Consider the following 13,134-nt stretch of genomic DNA (forward strand, 5'->3'; position numbering starts at 1 on the left):
TAACAGTAGCTGTTACTTTGAATGTATTTGTATACTTTACTTACCCCAGCAGTCCTTATTAGCAGAAGCCTTAAACAAACTGAACTTTATGTACAGGTGATTTACAGCAATGCAATGCAATACATGTGCTATATCTTAATATCAACTTTAACCGTAACACACCCACAGACACAAAACCTAAGTGAAAAACTTAAAGACATGAGCCGTCTAAGTCTTTTTTTGTGAAAATTTTCTAGTCTGAAATTTACTTGATGACTACAACTTGGTCTAAAGTTAACATGTTGAATAAACATTTTTCAAAAATTATTCATTTATAAGGATGGACAAAATGCTTAAAGAAAGAATTTTAATAGATTTTTACTTTTAATGAGGTTGCAAGAAAACATAGCAATACATTGCAAGCTACCATGATGAGAAAAAGCAGAGAGAACATAAAGTTAGGGGTTGAAATAAATAATACTGCAGATTGGGAAAATAGAGATAAAATCAAGCAGAATGATGTAAAGTGACCCCTATGTCCTCCAGCAGTCTAAGCCTATAGCAGCATAACTACATAGCTACAGAGATAGCTCAGGATAACCTGAGCCACTCTAACTAAACGCTTTATCAAAAATAAAGGTTTTAAGATTACCCCTACAAGAAAACAGATTTATAACTAAAAGATCTTCTTTCCATTTTACTTTTATAAATTCTATGAATCAATAGTAAACCTACAGGTCTAGAGCTTGGTTATTTAGGGGTTTAAATGTGAGAATGAGGATTTTAAATTATATTCTGGATTTAACAGGAGGCCAATGAAGGGAAGCTAAGATAAAAAAAAAAAATGATATATCCTTTTAATTTTCATCAGAACTGTGGCTGCATTTTGGATGAACAGAATGCTTCTGACTACATTTTTTGGACTTCTTGATAGTAAATATTAACAATAGTCCAGCCTTGAAGTAATAAACACATTAACCTGTTTTTTAGCATCACCCCTGGAAAAGATTTTTCTAATTTTTGCAGTATTCTGGAAACGAAAGAGGGAAAGTATAGAAGTATAGATTCAATTGCAACTTTAAGGTCAGAATTTTGCAGGAAAACATGAAAGCATGCCGCTTGCCTTTTTCAAGCTACCTCATTTGTTTTTGGTGGTGTAATTGTATTGCTTTTTGTGTAGACCATATTGTACCTATCTTTCAATCGATACCCTAAGCAGCATCAAATCATCTCAAACTTGTCTCTTAAACTTTACAGTTAATTCACTGCACTAACAGTCACTGGATCTAGATCCAGTTGCTCTGCAGCTTGAATAGAATATTGTTAACAGGGAAACCTGTTACAGCTGTGAGAGGCTGAGTTCACAGTTGATCAAAATTTTTCAAAAACGTTTTATGCTCCTCATTTAATCTAATCCACGAATATTTGAGGTCGCTCTGGAGGCAGAAACAGGTCCAACTTAGTACAAAGTACTACGAAATTACCTAACAAAGTGGCTTGTGTTTGTAAAGCTGAGGTACATTTCAGAAACATAATAAGCCCAACTTCAGTATGTTTTACATTCAGCTTTGATGAGCCCAAACTTGTTTATGTTTTATTGTGGAGCAAGAGCTGCTCACTCTGCAGTTTTTCACAAGCATAGGATTTAAGTGCTGCCGGAAAAAAGTGTGGGAAATGACCAAGTCACTGCCACATTATTGGCCAATTCAAAAGCCATGAATGGAGGTACAAAACATTCAGCATTTGTAAGTGTGCTTCCATGCTCGACTACAATAAGCATCTTGTTGTACATCTTAAAGTGTAAAATCCTGCATATAAATTATAGTGGTGAATTCTTTCATTCAAAGTTTCATTAAGACTACTCTAAAGACCAAGCAATGTTCAGCCCCACTTTGATTTGAGAAGGATCCGGACTTCCTTGAGGGCACTTGACTCTGAAAAATCCCCTCTCCTTCTACTAACTATTGAGTGGTCTCAGATGTAGCCAAGTTAATTAGCACTTGGGCAAGTGGTACATGCTCTCACATACCTATTGGGTCATAAACATGTTTACCCTACTGAAGTTAGCAAACAAAGGTATTTAAAAGCATGCAGGAGGAAAACCTTTTCTTCTCTTGGCTAGATAGAGTAATGAAAGTCCTTTACTGAGGTTTTTGTTATTAGTGGAGATGGAATGCACAATAAAAGAGCTGCAACTGAGCGGGTCTTGCTTTTGTGTGTGAGAACTTGCTGCTAACAAGACCTTAAAGGGAGAATGTTGGGGAAAATGTAAATAGGAAAATGGGATACCTTGAGCTATGTGATGAACGCTTTGCTTCATCAACAAAAACTTAACAAGAAGTGATCCAACAAGCAGCTCCTTCCCAGAAAGCCAATCATTATTAAGTCATAACTTGGCGCCAACCAAACCATGCTTGATTTGCACAGACGTTTGCTCTGACAGACAAACTTTTCAACTTTAATATTACCTCACTGGGAACTTTTTCTCGTAACACAGGCCCAGCAGAGTTTTAAACTCAATAAGGGACCATATCTTTTTGACATTTATACTGCATCAATGCAAACACGAGCTGAAACATTGCTGCCGTTGAGGTCTTGTAGGGCGAAGGGTCCGTCTGGCCTTAACTGAGCTGCAAGGGAAGTGCCAAATGGCATGTTGTCTCAAGCCCAAAGCAACATAAAGCTGGCTGATAAGGAGAGTCATAGCAGCCAGAACTAAAAGGTGTTAATGAACTGCTTTGATACGCCAAGACATCAGTCTTCTTTTTACAACATTTTGTCCACAAACTTAGGAAAAAGCTGACGATCTAACATGGCTTCCTTTTAACAGCGATGAACGGCACTATTCCAAACACATTCATGACTGATTTACATCTCAGAAACATGGCGCCTTTTTTGCACTTTCTGACAGATTATCTCTGTAAAGCTTTCCAAATATTGGCCCATTTAGGTACTGAACTTTTCCCTTTTCTTGGACTCTGCACTTGGAGCCTTGCATGGCCAAGACGAGGCACACTTTTGTTGTTTCTAAAATGAACAAAGACAGAGATTGTCATAAAAGATAAAACCCTAAGGGTTTTAGTCCATGGTCTCATTAGGAATTCATATTTAGGGTGCAGTTCCATGACAAGACAGACTCAGGGTGAGACAATTTTCAGTCAATCCTTGAGAAATGAAACAAGGGGCTGATTGTGATTCAGCTTTGCCAGAAGGGCGTATGCTTATTGCATGAAATCCTCCCATGAGTTTGCCAGTCTCACTGCTGGCTGGGAGCAATGCATTATTTCATCTGACCAGGACTGTTTTTTTTTCTGTACTGTATTTTTCTTCCACTCAATCTCTGTCTGTCTCTCTTATCTTTCACAGGGACTTGAGGGGCCTCAAGGGCCAAAGGTAAGTTACACAAAATCAACTTGCCTGTTCTTTAGATCATGTAAAAAAGGTTTAACTTTCCTACTTATATTAAAATTATCGCCAAGGTGCCTTTTTGGTGTCTTGCCAAAAGAAGTTATATCCCTTGAAATCTTCAGGTATTCTCTAGTTGCAACCACAAAAGTGTTTATTGGAAAGTGATAAATGACAATAAAGTTTTGCATTACTTGGAATTTGAGGAAATATGTATTTTCTTGCAGATACATTTTTGAAAATAAGCATAGATACATATTTATAATGTAGGCATTCGTATTCAGTGCAACTGATTCTGTACCTTTTTTGTTTCTACAAATACAGCTGCAAGCAGTGCACATCTAAAGACTACATACTTTGACAATCCCTTAAAACATTCAAGCTCATTAAAATAGAAACAAGAGCATCTTCTCAGTTGGATTTAATCATGCACTTTAAATGGCTCAAGTAAATTGATATATGAATATGCTTTGTAATAAACCCTTCCATCGTACAGTAGCTCTGGCTGTATATGTGGGGATGCTGCCCTACTACGTATTCAATACTAAGTACCATACCATACTCAAAGTATTCAATCGGTTAGTTCTATCAATTTTCCTATCATCTCTGAAGTATGATGTTCCCATCACATTAAATAAATCTTACTTTTTAACTCAATGCACCTGACCAGACCACCTGCTTTTTAAACATTCAATCCACCCAGTGCATGGCTCAAGGCAGATTCCAAATAAAACTTCTCCCAGGTTTCTTTCAACAACTTCTTTTTTATTGCAACTCCTCCTTTAAAGTCATGAAGAGCATGACAAACAGTTGTCGACAGACTCTCCCACCTGGGCTTTGAATCCCAGCAGTCTCCCGAGAATTGGCCTCCTGGCGTCTCTAATTAATGGTCTACTTTCCCAACTTACCAGATTACGTGGAAAACCATGTGTTGGTAGGTTTGATGTTGACCAATACTCTTTCCTTTTCCAGATGATAGGTTGCACAGGTGTTTTCTAAGATTTTAGAACCCATGATATGTTTTATGACTTAATCATGATTTCAACAAAATTGTATCCATGACCTGTCTGCTGTATCCCTCTTCCTGATGCTGTTTATTCGCTAAAGTTCTCCAACAAATCTATGAGGTCTTTAAGGTACAGCTGGTTTTATACTGATATTAGATTACATACAGGTGGAGTCTATTTACTTAACAGGTAAATGACTGTGTCTGAAAGCAGTTGGTTACACCATATATTTTTGAGGGGTGTCAGATTGAAGAGGAATTGATCCCAGTATAATCCAAGTTAAGTAAATTCATGACTGTGGCTTTACTATTCAACACGTTCAGATAGAGCAAGGGGTATAAACCTTTTGCAAAAGCACAGAAAATGTGCCTTACAAAACGTCAACCAAGAGATGTGAATTCTGACATAAACCAGAAGGTACTGTCCTCCGACTTTAAAATAATGTTTTTGATTTAAGGATATTTTTGTTTGATTCAACCTAACTGTCTTGGCTGTTTAGAATATTTACATGGAGATTAGGTACAGAAGAGCCACAGTCAGGTCAAGTAAACACATTGAGAAAGGGGCAAAAGAGACGAATGAGAGATGGAGAACAGGGAACCTGGAGTTAAGTGCTGCGATACAGACTGATGTGGGAAACAGATGGAGGCTGTAGCCAACCATCAGGTAGCTGCCAGTGTTTGTTCAGTGTAACCCAATCAGACATTTCCTGTCTGCGCCGTCATCTGTCGAAGAGTTGGGGGTGTGTACGTGAAGGGGTCAAAGATGATCCACCGCCGCGTTAATGACTCATAATCCAGGCCCGGAGGCTGTTCAATTAGATCTTCTGCTGTTTGGCAAAGGGGCCACATGGAGACCCCGATCAAGTTTCAGCACCTCGGTGGCTGTTTGGTTGCCATTAAATGATAAAACACCCGACATGAGTCATGTTTACTCAGTACTTTTAAAGGGGGGTGGGAGAAAGTGAAAATATTCAAAGACTCCTTTTTATTGTTCCTGTTCTCCAAAATCTACGACTAGAATAACAATAAGGCATTTTTATCACAAAACTGCTGACATAAAAAACCGTAAGATGGGATAGGAACTTCATAAAGACACGAATAACTCTGTAGTAAGTAAAAGCCCAGATGTACTGACTTTCCTCACAGCCAGAAATACAGACAAGATTGATCTAACAAAGCTAATAACCCACAAACATTGTGCTTTTCATGTCTTTATTAAAACAAATTGAGTAATCACTCTAACAGACAGCGGGCTGGAAAACATATTTGAATTTATTGGAAACTCCCTCAGACGTTTCCTGTTACCGCTGATGAGATTCACTCAGTCAGGGAAAGGAATTTTGGAGGATTCCTCCTGACAAAGCTGTTTGAGTTTATTCATTTTTCAGAGGCATTATTGATTTGAGAGCTCCCTTTTAACATCAAGCAGCAGCACCTAAATTACAATAAAATCGGAAGTCTGACTTAGCAGCTTTATATAATATTTAAAGTTTTAGTGTAGGAGTGAAGGGATCTGTATGTTTCATCTTTTTTATTTATTAAGTATATCTGCATGATAATGAGTTTGGTTTAGTTTGCAGCTTTCTTGCTAGATAGCTTCAGGATACTACTAATTTCAACACCTTTCTGATATGAGTCATGTATTGTCTGAAAAATTCTTCTCGAGTGCTCATACCAGAAAGCTGCAGAAATTCCAGAAAATATATTAGTTTGGGTACGGGTCAACATGCATGCCTCTCAACTGACAGATTTTCTGCAATTTCCCAGCTTGGGATAAATAAAGGATTCTATCTATTTATTGAGTTGTGTTCCTATTACAATATTTTCTTGGGAACACAGTTCATTGTAGAAAATATATAGACCCTAGATCCCTCAGACATTTTGGAGAGCGCACTCTATATTGTGGACTTTATAGTGAAATAAGTTAACATACCGTTCAGACAGATAATCACTACTTTTCACTCCCTGCCTCCCTGCATGACGCCTTCGCCATTTTTGTTATTTGTCACCACTGTCAGGTAGTGACAGCTGTAGGTGACAGCAGGCCGCTGTGACAACAAATCCCCGAATTGGTTTGTGAGGAGAGCTCTCCTCGCAAAGCATTCCGGGATGTATCTGCTCGTCTAGTGGCCATGAACGATAACTACTTTTCAAGGTGCATCGTAGGAAATTTCGAGTCCTCTATTTTTTTCATTCACTAGACGTTTAGACAGTCATTTAATATAGCGTAACCACTATATAGTGCCCGTCATAGTGATTAGAGAGGACATTCAGGCACAGCCTTAGACTGAGCTCTAGTGTTCCTTTGAATGATATTGTAGCATACACATGCTTTTAGTATATAGAAGGCCAAATAATGGGAAACTGAGATGGACTTTTTTAGCCTTAAACATGTCCAAATGAAACTTGCAATAAAGTAGCTATGGATTCGCAAAAAACATCCATCTGGGAATGAAGAACTCAATATACAATGCCTGAGTACAGGCAAATGTTATTTTTAGATTTTCAATGTTGCATTATTGAGTGTCTTGATATCTAAACCCCTTTTTTCCAATGGATGATTTTATAGAATGTTTTTATCTGTTTGTTATAAAGATGTTAATGAAAATCTGTCTAAATAAATCAATAAACCTTTATTACTATTTTCCAGGGTTCTCTTGGACCTCCTGGTATCCCAGGAATTAATGGACTGAAGGTGAGCACTGCCATTTAAAGAAACTACTCTAAATGATTTTGCTATTTAGTTTTTTTTTTGTTTTTTTCTTTCTGCTTGTATTACACTATTGCTTATATGCCTGATATTTGTGTGGTTTAGAAAATGTACAGAACATTTACTCACTTCTAGTGAAATATTTCTATGTTTCTGATATTGTAGTTCACTTTGATCTTCAGCCAATTTCAGACAGCTAGATTTTTATGAACATGTCAAGAAAAATTTTGACAAGGGTCACAACCTACGCAGATGTCCACACTTACAGAGAGTTTCCAACATAGATATTTCATGCTGCATATAGGGCTCCCTGTCCAAATGAAAATACAGAAAAAGGTTTTACTTGAATTTGTTTTAAACCCTGGTTCATGGTATTCCGATTTGTTCATGCCCACTATTTTCTAAGATAGCAGTCAAATATAAATGATTTCTATTAAACTTTAAATTGTAACCACAAGAAATATGTCTCAGATGAAATTGTATGCAATGCAAAATAAGGGGTTCCAGTGTTTTGGAATTTATTTTGAGAATCTTTAGTCATTCACAAGACCTTGCTTGAATTTTGATGTTATCTCATCTAACTGATATTATATCATTGCTTTATATTATGGACAAATATATTGATTAGTTTATCAGGGGCCTTATCATTTTCAAATAAATATGTGTTGCACTGCAATAAAGTTTATAAAAGTGATTGGAAATGACTTGGTAGACGGTTACAATTCAATAATAAAGCTTAATTGGATGAAACGATCAGCTACCTGGGGACACTCCTTGATTGTGTGCAGTCCTCTGAAAGCTCAGCCCAAAATTTAAGTTAGTAGGTCATGTACATAAGTAATGGTGAGTTATTGTAACAATGCTCATACCCCATAAATGTGACAGAGCTGTGCATTTAGCAAGATGTGCTTCATTTATTTTGCCTTTTGAATCTTCTTAGATATTACATCTCACCTGATAGGATAAGACTGTATTAGTCCAATAGATTTGTTTTTCTTTTTTATGATCAGTTGATATTATGACCTTTGCTTCCATTACACTTTCCCCTCCTCCTCTGTAATGTTTCAAATCAGTCTCTAAATGTGTATCCCTAGCAATAAGATTAATAAATACACCTCACACTAGGTCACAAAGGCTAATTTGCATGTTTGCAGGGTTTACACTTTTGTTTAAATTATATAGAAACACAGCTCTTTCAGCATGCTTGCTTTTCCTTTTTTTCTGTACCAAACTAAGTACTACATAAAAATGCTGATGTATTAAGAGTAATCTTAACAGAAAATAACCATAGCAAAAGCCACATTAAGCTCTCTTTATATTAGAAGAGGTCGCACATGCATTTTTACATTTTCAAACCATTTTTGCATCCTAGTCCTAACCCTAAGCCTTAAGGGGGTTTGGTTTTGGAAGCTTGTGGATCTGTTGCCTGGCTGAGCTAAGTTCTGCAATTTACTCTCAAGTAAAGTAGAGACAGTGCAGGTGATAAAAATTTTGATAAAAAAAAAATATCAAAAATAAACAGTGGTTTAAGTGAATTAGTGATGAGTTGATGTTAGGGGAGCCATCTTTTTCTTCTCAAGTACACATATTGGTCGATAAATAAGAGGTTTGTTTGGCTATAATAGGAACCAGAGTATAGAAGCTTCATTTCAGTGTGAAAGCTATACAAACTCTGGAAACAGGCTTAATTCCACACTTGTGAAATGAGTTGGGTTTGCCAGCAGCCATGAAATAGAACCCCAGAGCTGTGCAATCCATCTATAAAACAGTCTGTTATGGTATGTAAGTCTCGTTCATGCAGAAAGTTGAACTTGGAGGCAGTGAAAGCCTGATCCCTCTGCAGTGGCAGGTTGACTGTCAGACATCATACTGATCTGACAGCGATGCACACACTGGGCAGTGGGGGGTAGGTGGCTAAGGTAAACCTTATCAACGTTAGTTTTTAATCAGACTCTGTCATAGTCATGGAGGAACAGGATCATCATTATGTGAATGACTCCCATATGTGGTCTGATGAATGATGCAGAGTCCCAGTGCTCATGAAGTATCATCACCACTGTTATAGTAAAGGAGCGAAGGGGGGGTCCACACATGGATCATACACGCTGATCATTACCACAAGGCTTCATTAAATCAAGGCATTGGGTTGGAAATGAAAACAAAGATGAGAAACATTGGAATAACATCAACGAACATTATTTATGGGGATGAAATGAAATAACTTACCGGTACATTTATATATATTTTTTCGCAGTTTGACAAATTCTGTGCTACTTACTGACTGCCGTTTTAATCAAAACATTGAACCCTTGTAATTTCCATTTTAGCCACATTAAGTGGCTTCATCTGGTTAGAGCTGCCTGCCTGTCTTTAGGGGTAACTCCTACTCTAGAAAAGGTTATGATGTGGTAGGTTAGCAAAGGTCATGAGGTTAATTTCTTTTGGCAACAGATGTATTGAGGTCGGTCCGCTTTAAGGGCAGAGAAATTATAGCTTTACACCAACAGAATCAAATAGACTTGGCTGTTCTCTTTAACTAATCTTTAACAACTAAAACAGTGACGGCTAAGCAAGTAGTTAGCTTTGTCCAATATTCCAGAAATTCCAGTTTTCAGGAGAAATTTGAAGGACATACAAATAACTGGCATAATAAGAAAACTTTTTTACATTGTCAAAGCATGAACTGATGACCTAAGACTGTCTTGCTTTCTTCCTCTCGGTACCATATGCACATCAGAAAATCTGTATGATTGTTTTACTATAAACAAGCCGACACTAGCTGCTGGGCCCGACATCTGATTGCTAGACAGAGGGATGAAAGATTAAAATTATTTTACAAATAAAGAGATGCTGTTTTTTAAATGATTTCCCTCCATCCTATGCATACATACATAGACTGTATTCATTTGCACATATGTGGTTATGGGAAAGTGCACATGCACAAAGCCTGGAAAGTTCACCAATTCCATGACGCATATCTGCAGTGAAAAAGCATTCTTCAAATTACTCAAGATGATCAAATAGAATTACATGACTATAAGGAAAGGGTTGCCAAGGTGATGAGGATTAGTATGATAAAAGGGAGTTGCAAAGAGAACCCTGAAGAAAAGCTGCAAACATAGAAAAATTAAAGCATAAGCTGTCACTTCTGCAAGGAGAAAGTTGCAAAGTTACTCTGCAAAGAAAGATATTAGGGACTGTTTTGTGTGTGCCATGTGTATAGGGATGTGGTTTAGGTCATGTATGTATGTATGTATGTATGTATATATATTTGCCTCACTTTAAGATTAAATAAATGGATTAAGGTTCATGTCATAGGTATAGCCATCAAAACACAATTTCAGTTTCTGTACCCCAGCTATTACCTTCAGCTAGGAAACATGTTGCATTTCTATAAGCAAGTTATGATTTTTTTTTCCTGCAAAGGTAAATTTGCAAATATTTCAAAAATATTGACCTAAATACTTGCATCAGCATCTAAGATCCTTACAGTGTTTGTTTAAATGCAAGTATTAGTTTATTTATTAAATTACCGATTGTATTTTGAGTCTTTTCTTCTTTCATCTGTGTTTTTAGTGCCTCCCTTTGCTTACAGGGCATAAATTCTTTCTGGGCACAATACAAAGCACTCTATTATGTCTTCAGAGTGTATTTTCATTGTATTTATTGGGAAAAAAAGACATTGCACTGTAAATGAGCCATTGTTTATTCTCCAGGCCCTAAATTACAGTTCAAATCTTCATAAACACACACTGAATACAGTTACTGTGTGTCGTGCTGTCAATAGGGAGATGTTGGCATCCCAGGACGGGACGGAATCCCAGGCGCCAAGGTCTGGTGCACACTTTCTCTGTGTGCTCTCATTCTTGTAGTCACCTTTTTATTTCTGCTTGAAACATTATTTTACCCTGTCATCCTTTATGTCCAACATTTGTGGCTCGTGTTCTTGTCCTGCCATTATTGTCTTTTTTTATTATTGTTAAGCTAGAAGATATAATTATGGGCTGTTTTTAGTTGTAAATATTGCAAGGTTATTATGTTTTAAATCTTTGGAACTACAGTTTACAAAGTTTCACAAATGATACTGAAAATAATTTTATGAAGGGAAAATCTGACAACCATAGGTGTGACTTTGGGAACAAAATCCTTTTTTTTTTCTTTATCCAACTTGGATTTTATCCAATCAAAATCTAAAGTTGTCCACCAACCCCTCTACTCCCACCCCCGCCCGCACGCCAACCAGCAACCCCAACCCTGTGACCTGTCCTGTGTCTAATTCTCCCCTTTCTCTTCCAACAGGGTGAAAAGGGAGATCAGGGTGAAAAGGTAAAGTAATAACTCAAATCTCCCCACACATCCTTCTAAGTATCCCACCATGTGTTAGAATAACCTTTGTGGGGAAATCACTGCAGCCCTGCTATTGTGCCTCACAACTCCAGCTTGTATTTTCAAAGGTGACTCCCATCAAAGACCTGGCCATCAGTTAACCAGTAATTAAATGAGTCATAAAACTGCGCCCAATTTCTCCGGGTCTGGGCGATGGTCCTTACAGGTTCCAAAAATGTCCTCCTAGAGGAAAACCTGCTTTATTTTCCTCCATTCCTTGATTCTAATGGTGCACTAACTTGGTCCTGTTGGAGTGGGAGGTGTAAATATCAACCAAGTCAACAGTGATCAGGAAGGAACTTATGATTCATTGTGCTTTATCAACCACAAAATTGGTCTTTGGGCTCTTGTTTTGAGTCGAATCTAACTTATTCTCCTCCGCCAACATACCTGCTTCACTGTAATAATGAGGCTTTGTGGAAACACTCTCATAGCAACCGCTGCTCCCTCATCACGGGTGTCCTGTGGAGAATTAGCTGGATGCAAATAACAGCTCAATGTGCAGTTACAGAAACTGCACCCGGCAGATTCTAATGATGCAGGATCGCGTCAATTCAAAAAGTCATAAGCATAAATCAATGGTCTGAGAAGGTAGATTGGTTTCCAATGTTTCAGTTTAAGATCGTATAAAACCGGCATCCAGGCCTCACCACACACAATATGCCGCTCTTAAATGTTTTACTTCATACCGGGAGTTTCCACGCCTTTTAACAACCCAGTGTAAACAGGCTTTGTGTCCTTCAATGTAACTTCATTTGCCTCTCTGCTTTGTGTCTGACCAGTCACTCCTAATAGCTGTTTTCTCTGAAAACAAAAGTAAAAAAAAAAACAAAAAAAAAACTTTCTTTGAGTGAAGGTTTTGAAATTAATTTATTTGTTCAGCAGAATGTAATTTTAGTTAATTTCCAGAGCTGTCAGACCTCTTACATGGTCCGACCCTCCAAGCTGAGAATTGTCTCTCAGAACTAAAGCCAGGATTGTCATTAAAAATTGTAGTCTTTGGCTTTGTTCTCCTGCTCAAAAGCCAGCAAGTAAATTCAGGAAACTAAATTGTTATGGTACTGACTTCATTCTCCATAGTTATTTTACCTTCCAACATATAGATTTCTTGATGGAAAAACACACATGTCAAAGAGACAAACTGCCACAGTAAGCCTTTTTTCTTTAGGTTATCCCTCAATAATTTACAGAAGGAAACAAGCTTTGATATCATACCCACAGACCTCCAAAGTCATTGCATGATTTGTAGTCTTAGACAACACCAGTGGATTTATGAAAAGTGAAATGACCAGTTCACTGCCAGACAGAGCTATAACCTACGCCAAATATAGAGGTTGACATTTTTCAGAGGAGCCTAGTAGGTCATTATAAACTGTTGTTTTTCGGCTTTGACTAAACCAATTAACTGGTAGACAAAATGCACAATGTTATAACTAACGTTAATGCACTGATTCTGTTGTTCAGGATCTCAAGGTTCTGCATTCCGATTACATATTGTACAAGAAATATCAGGCAGTTTTAAAATCATTTTAACACGTTTTTATATAAGTATATACAAGTTAAATAGATACACCTTTAGATAGCCTTTTCTGGTTTTTTTTCATTTCTTCTCAGACATTCAAAAAAGCAACGGTGCTAACATTGT

The 13,134-nt window shown here is 37.3% G+C and overlaps 1 protein-coding gene across 10 annotated transcripts in view; it reads left to right on the forward strand.

Annotated features, from left to right (window-relative positions):
- The window catches only part of col25a1 (collagen, type XXV, alpha 1), a 226,343-nt gene that overhangs the window by 166,682 nt on the left and 46,527 nt on the right, over nt 1–13,134 (forward strand). For 9 of the 10 annotated variants that reach the window (XM_015377305.1, XM_015377306.1, XM_015377303.1 and 6 more), the window contains 4 exons: nt 3,346–3,372; nt 7,044–7,088; nt 10,891–10,935; nt 11,403–11,429. In XM_015377305.1, the coding sequence (XP_015232791.1) occupies nt 3,346–3,372; nt 7,044–7,088; nt 10,891–10,935; nt 11,403–11,429 (144 nt within the window). The remainder of the gene's footprint in view (nt 1–3,345; nt 3,373–7,043; nt 7,089–10,890; nt 10,936–11,402; nt 11,430–13,134) is intronic. The other variant, XM_015377312.1, reaches the window with a different exon arrangement.

The sequence above is a fragment of the Cyprinodon variegatus genome, unplaced genomic scaffold (genome assembly GCF_000732505.1).
Source record: "Cyprinodon variegatus isolate N-32 unplaced genomic scaffold, C_variegatus-1.0 Scaffold151, whole genome shotgun sequence".
NCBI classification, from domain to species: Eukaryota; Metazoa; Chordata; class Actinopteri; order Cyprinodontiformes; family Cyprinodontidae; genus Cyprinodon; species Cyprinodon variegatus.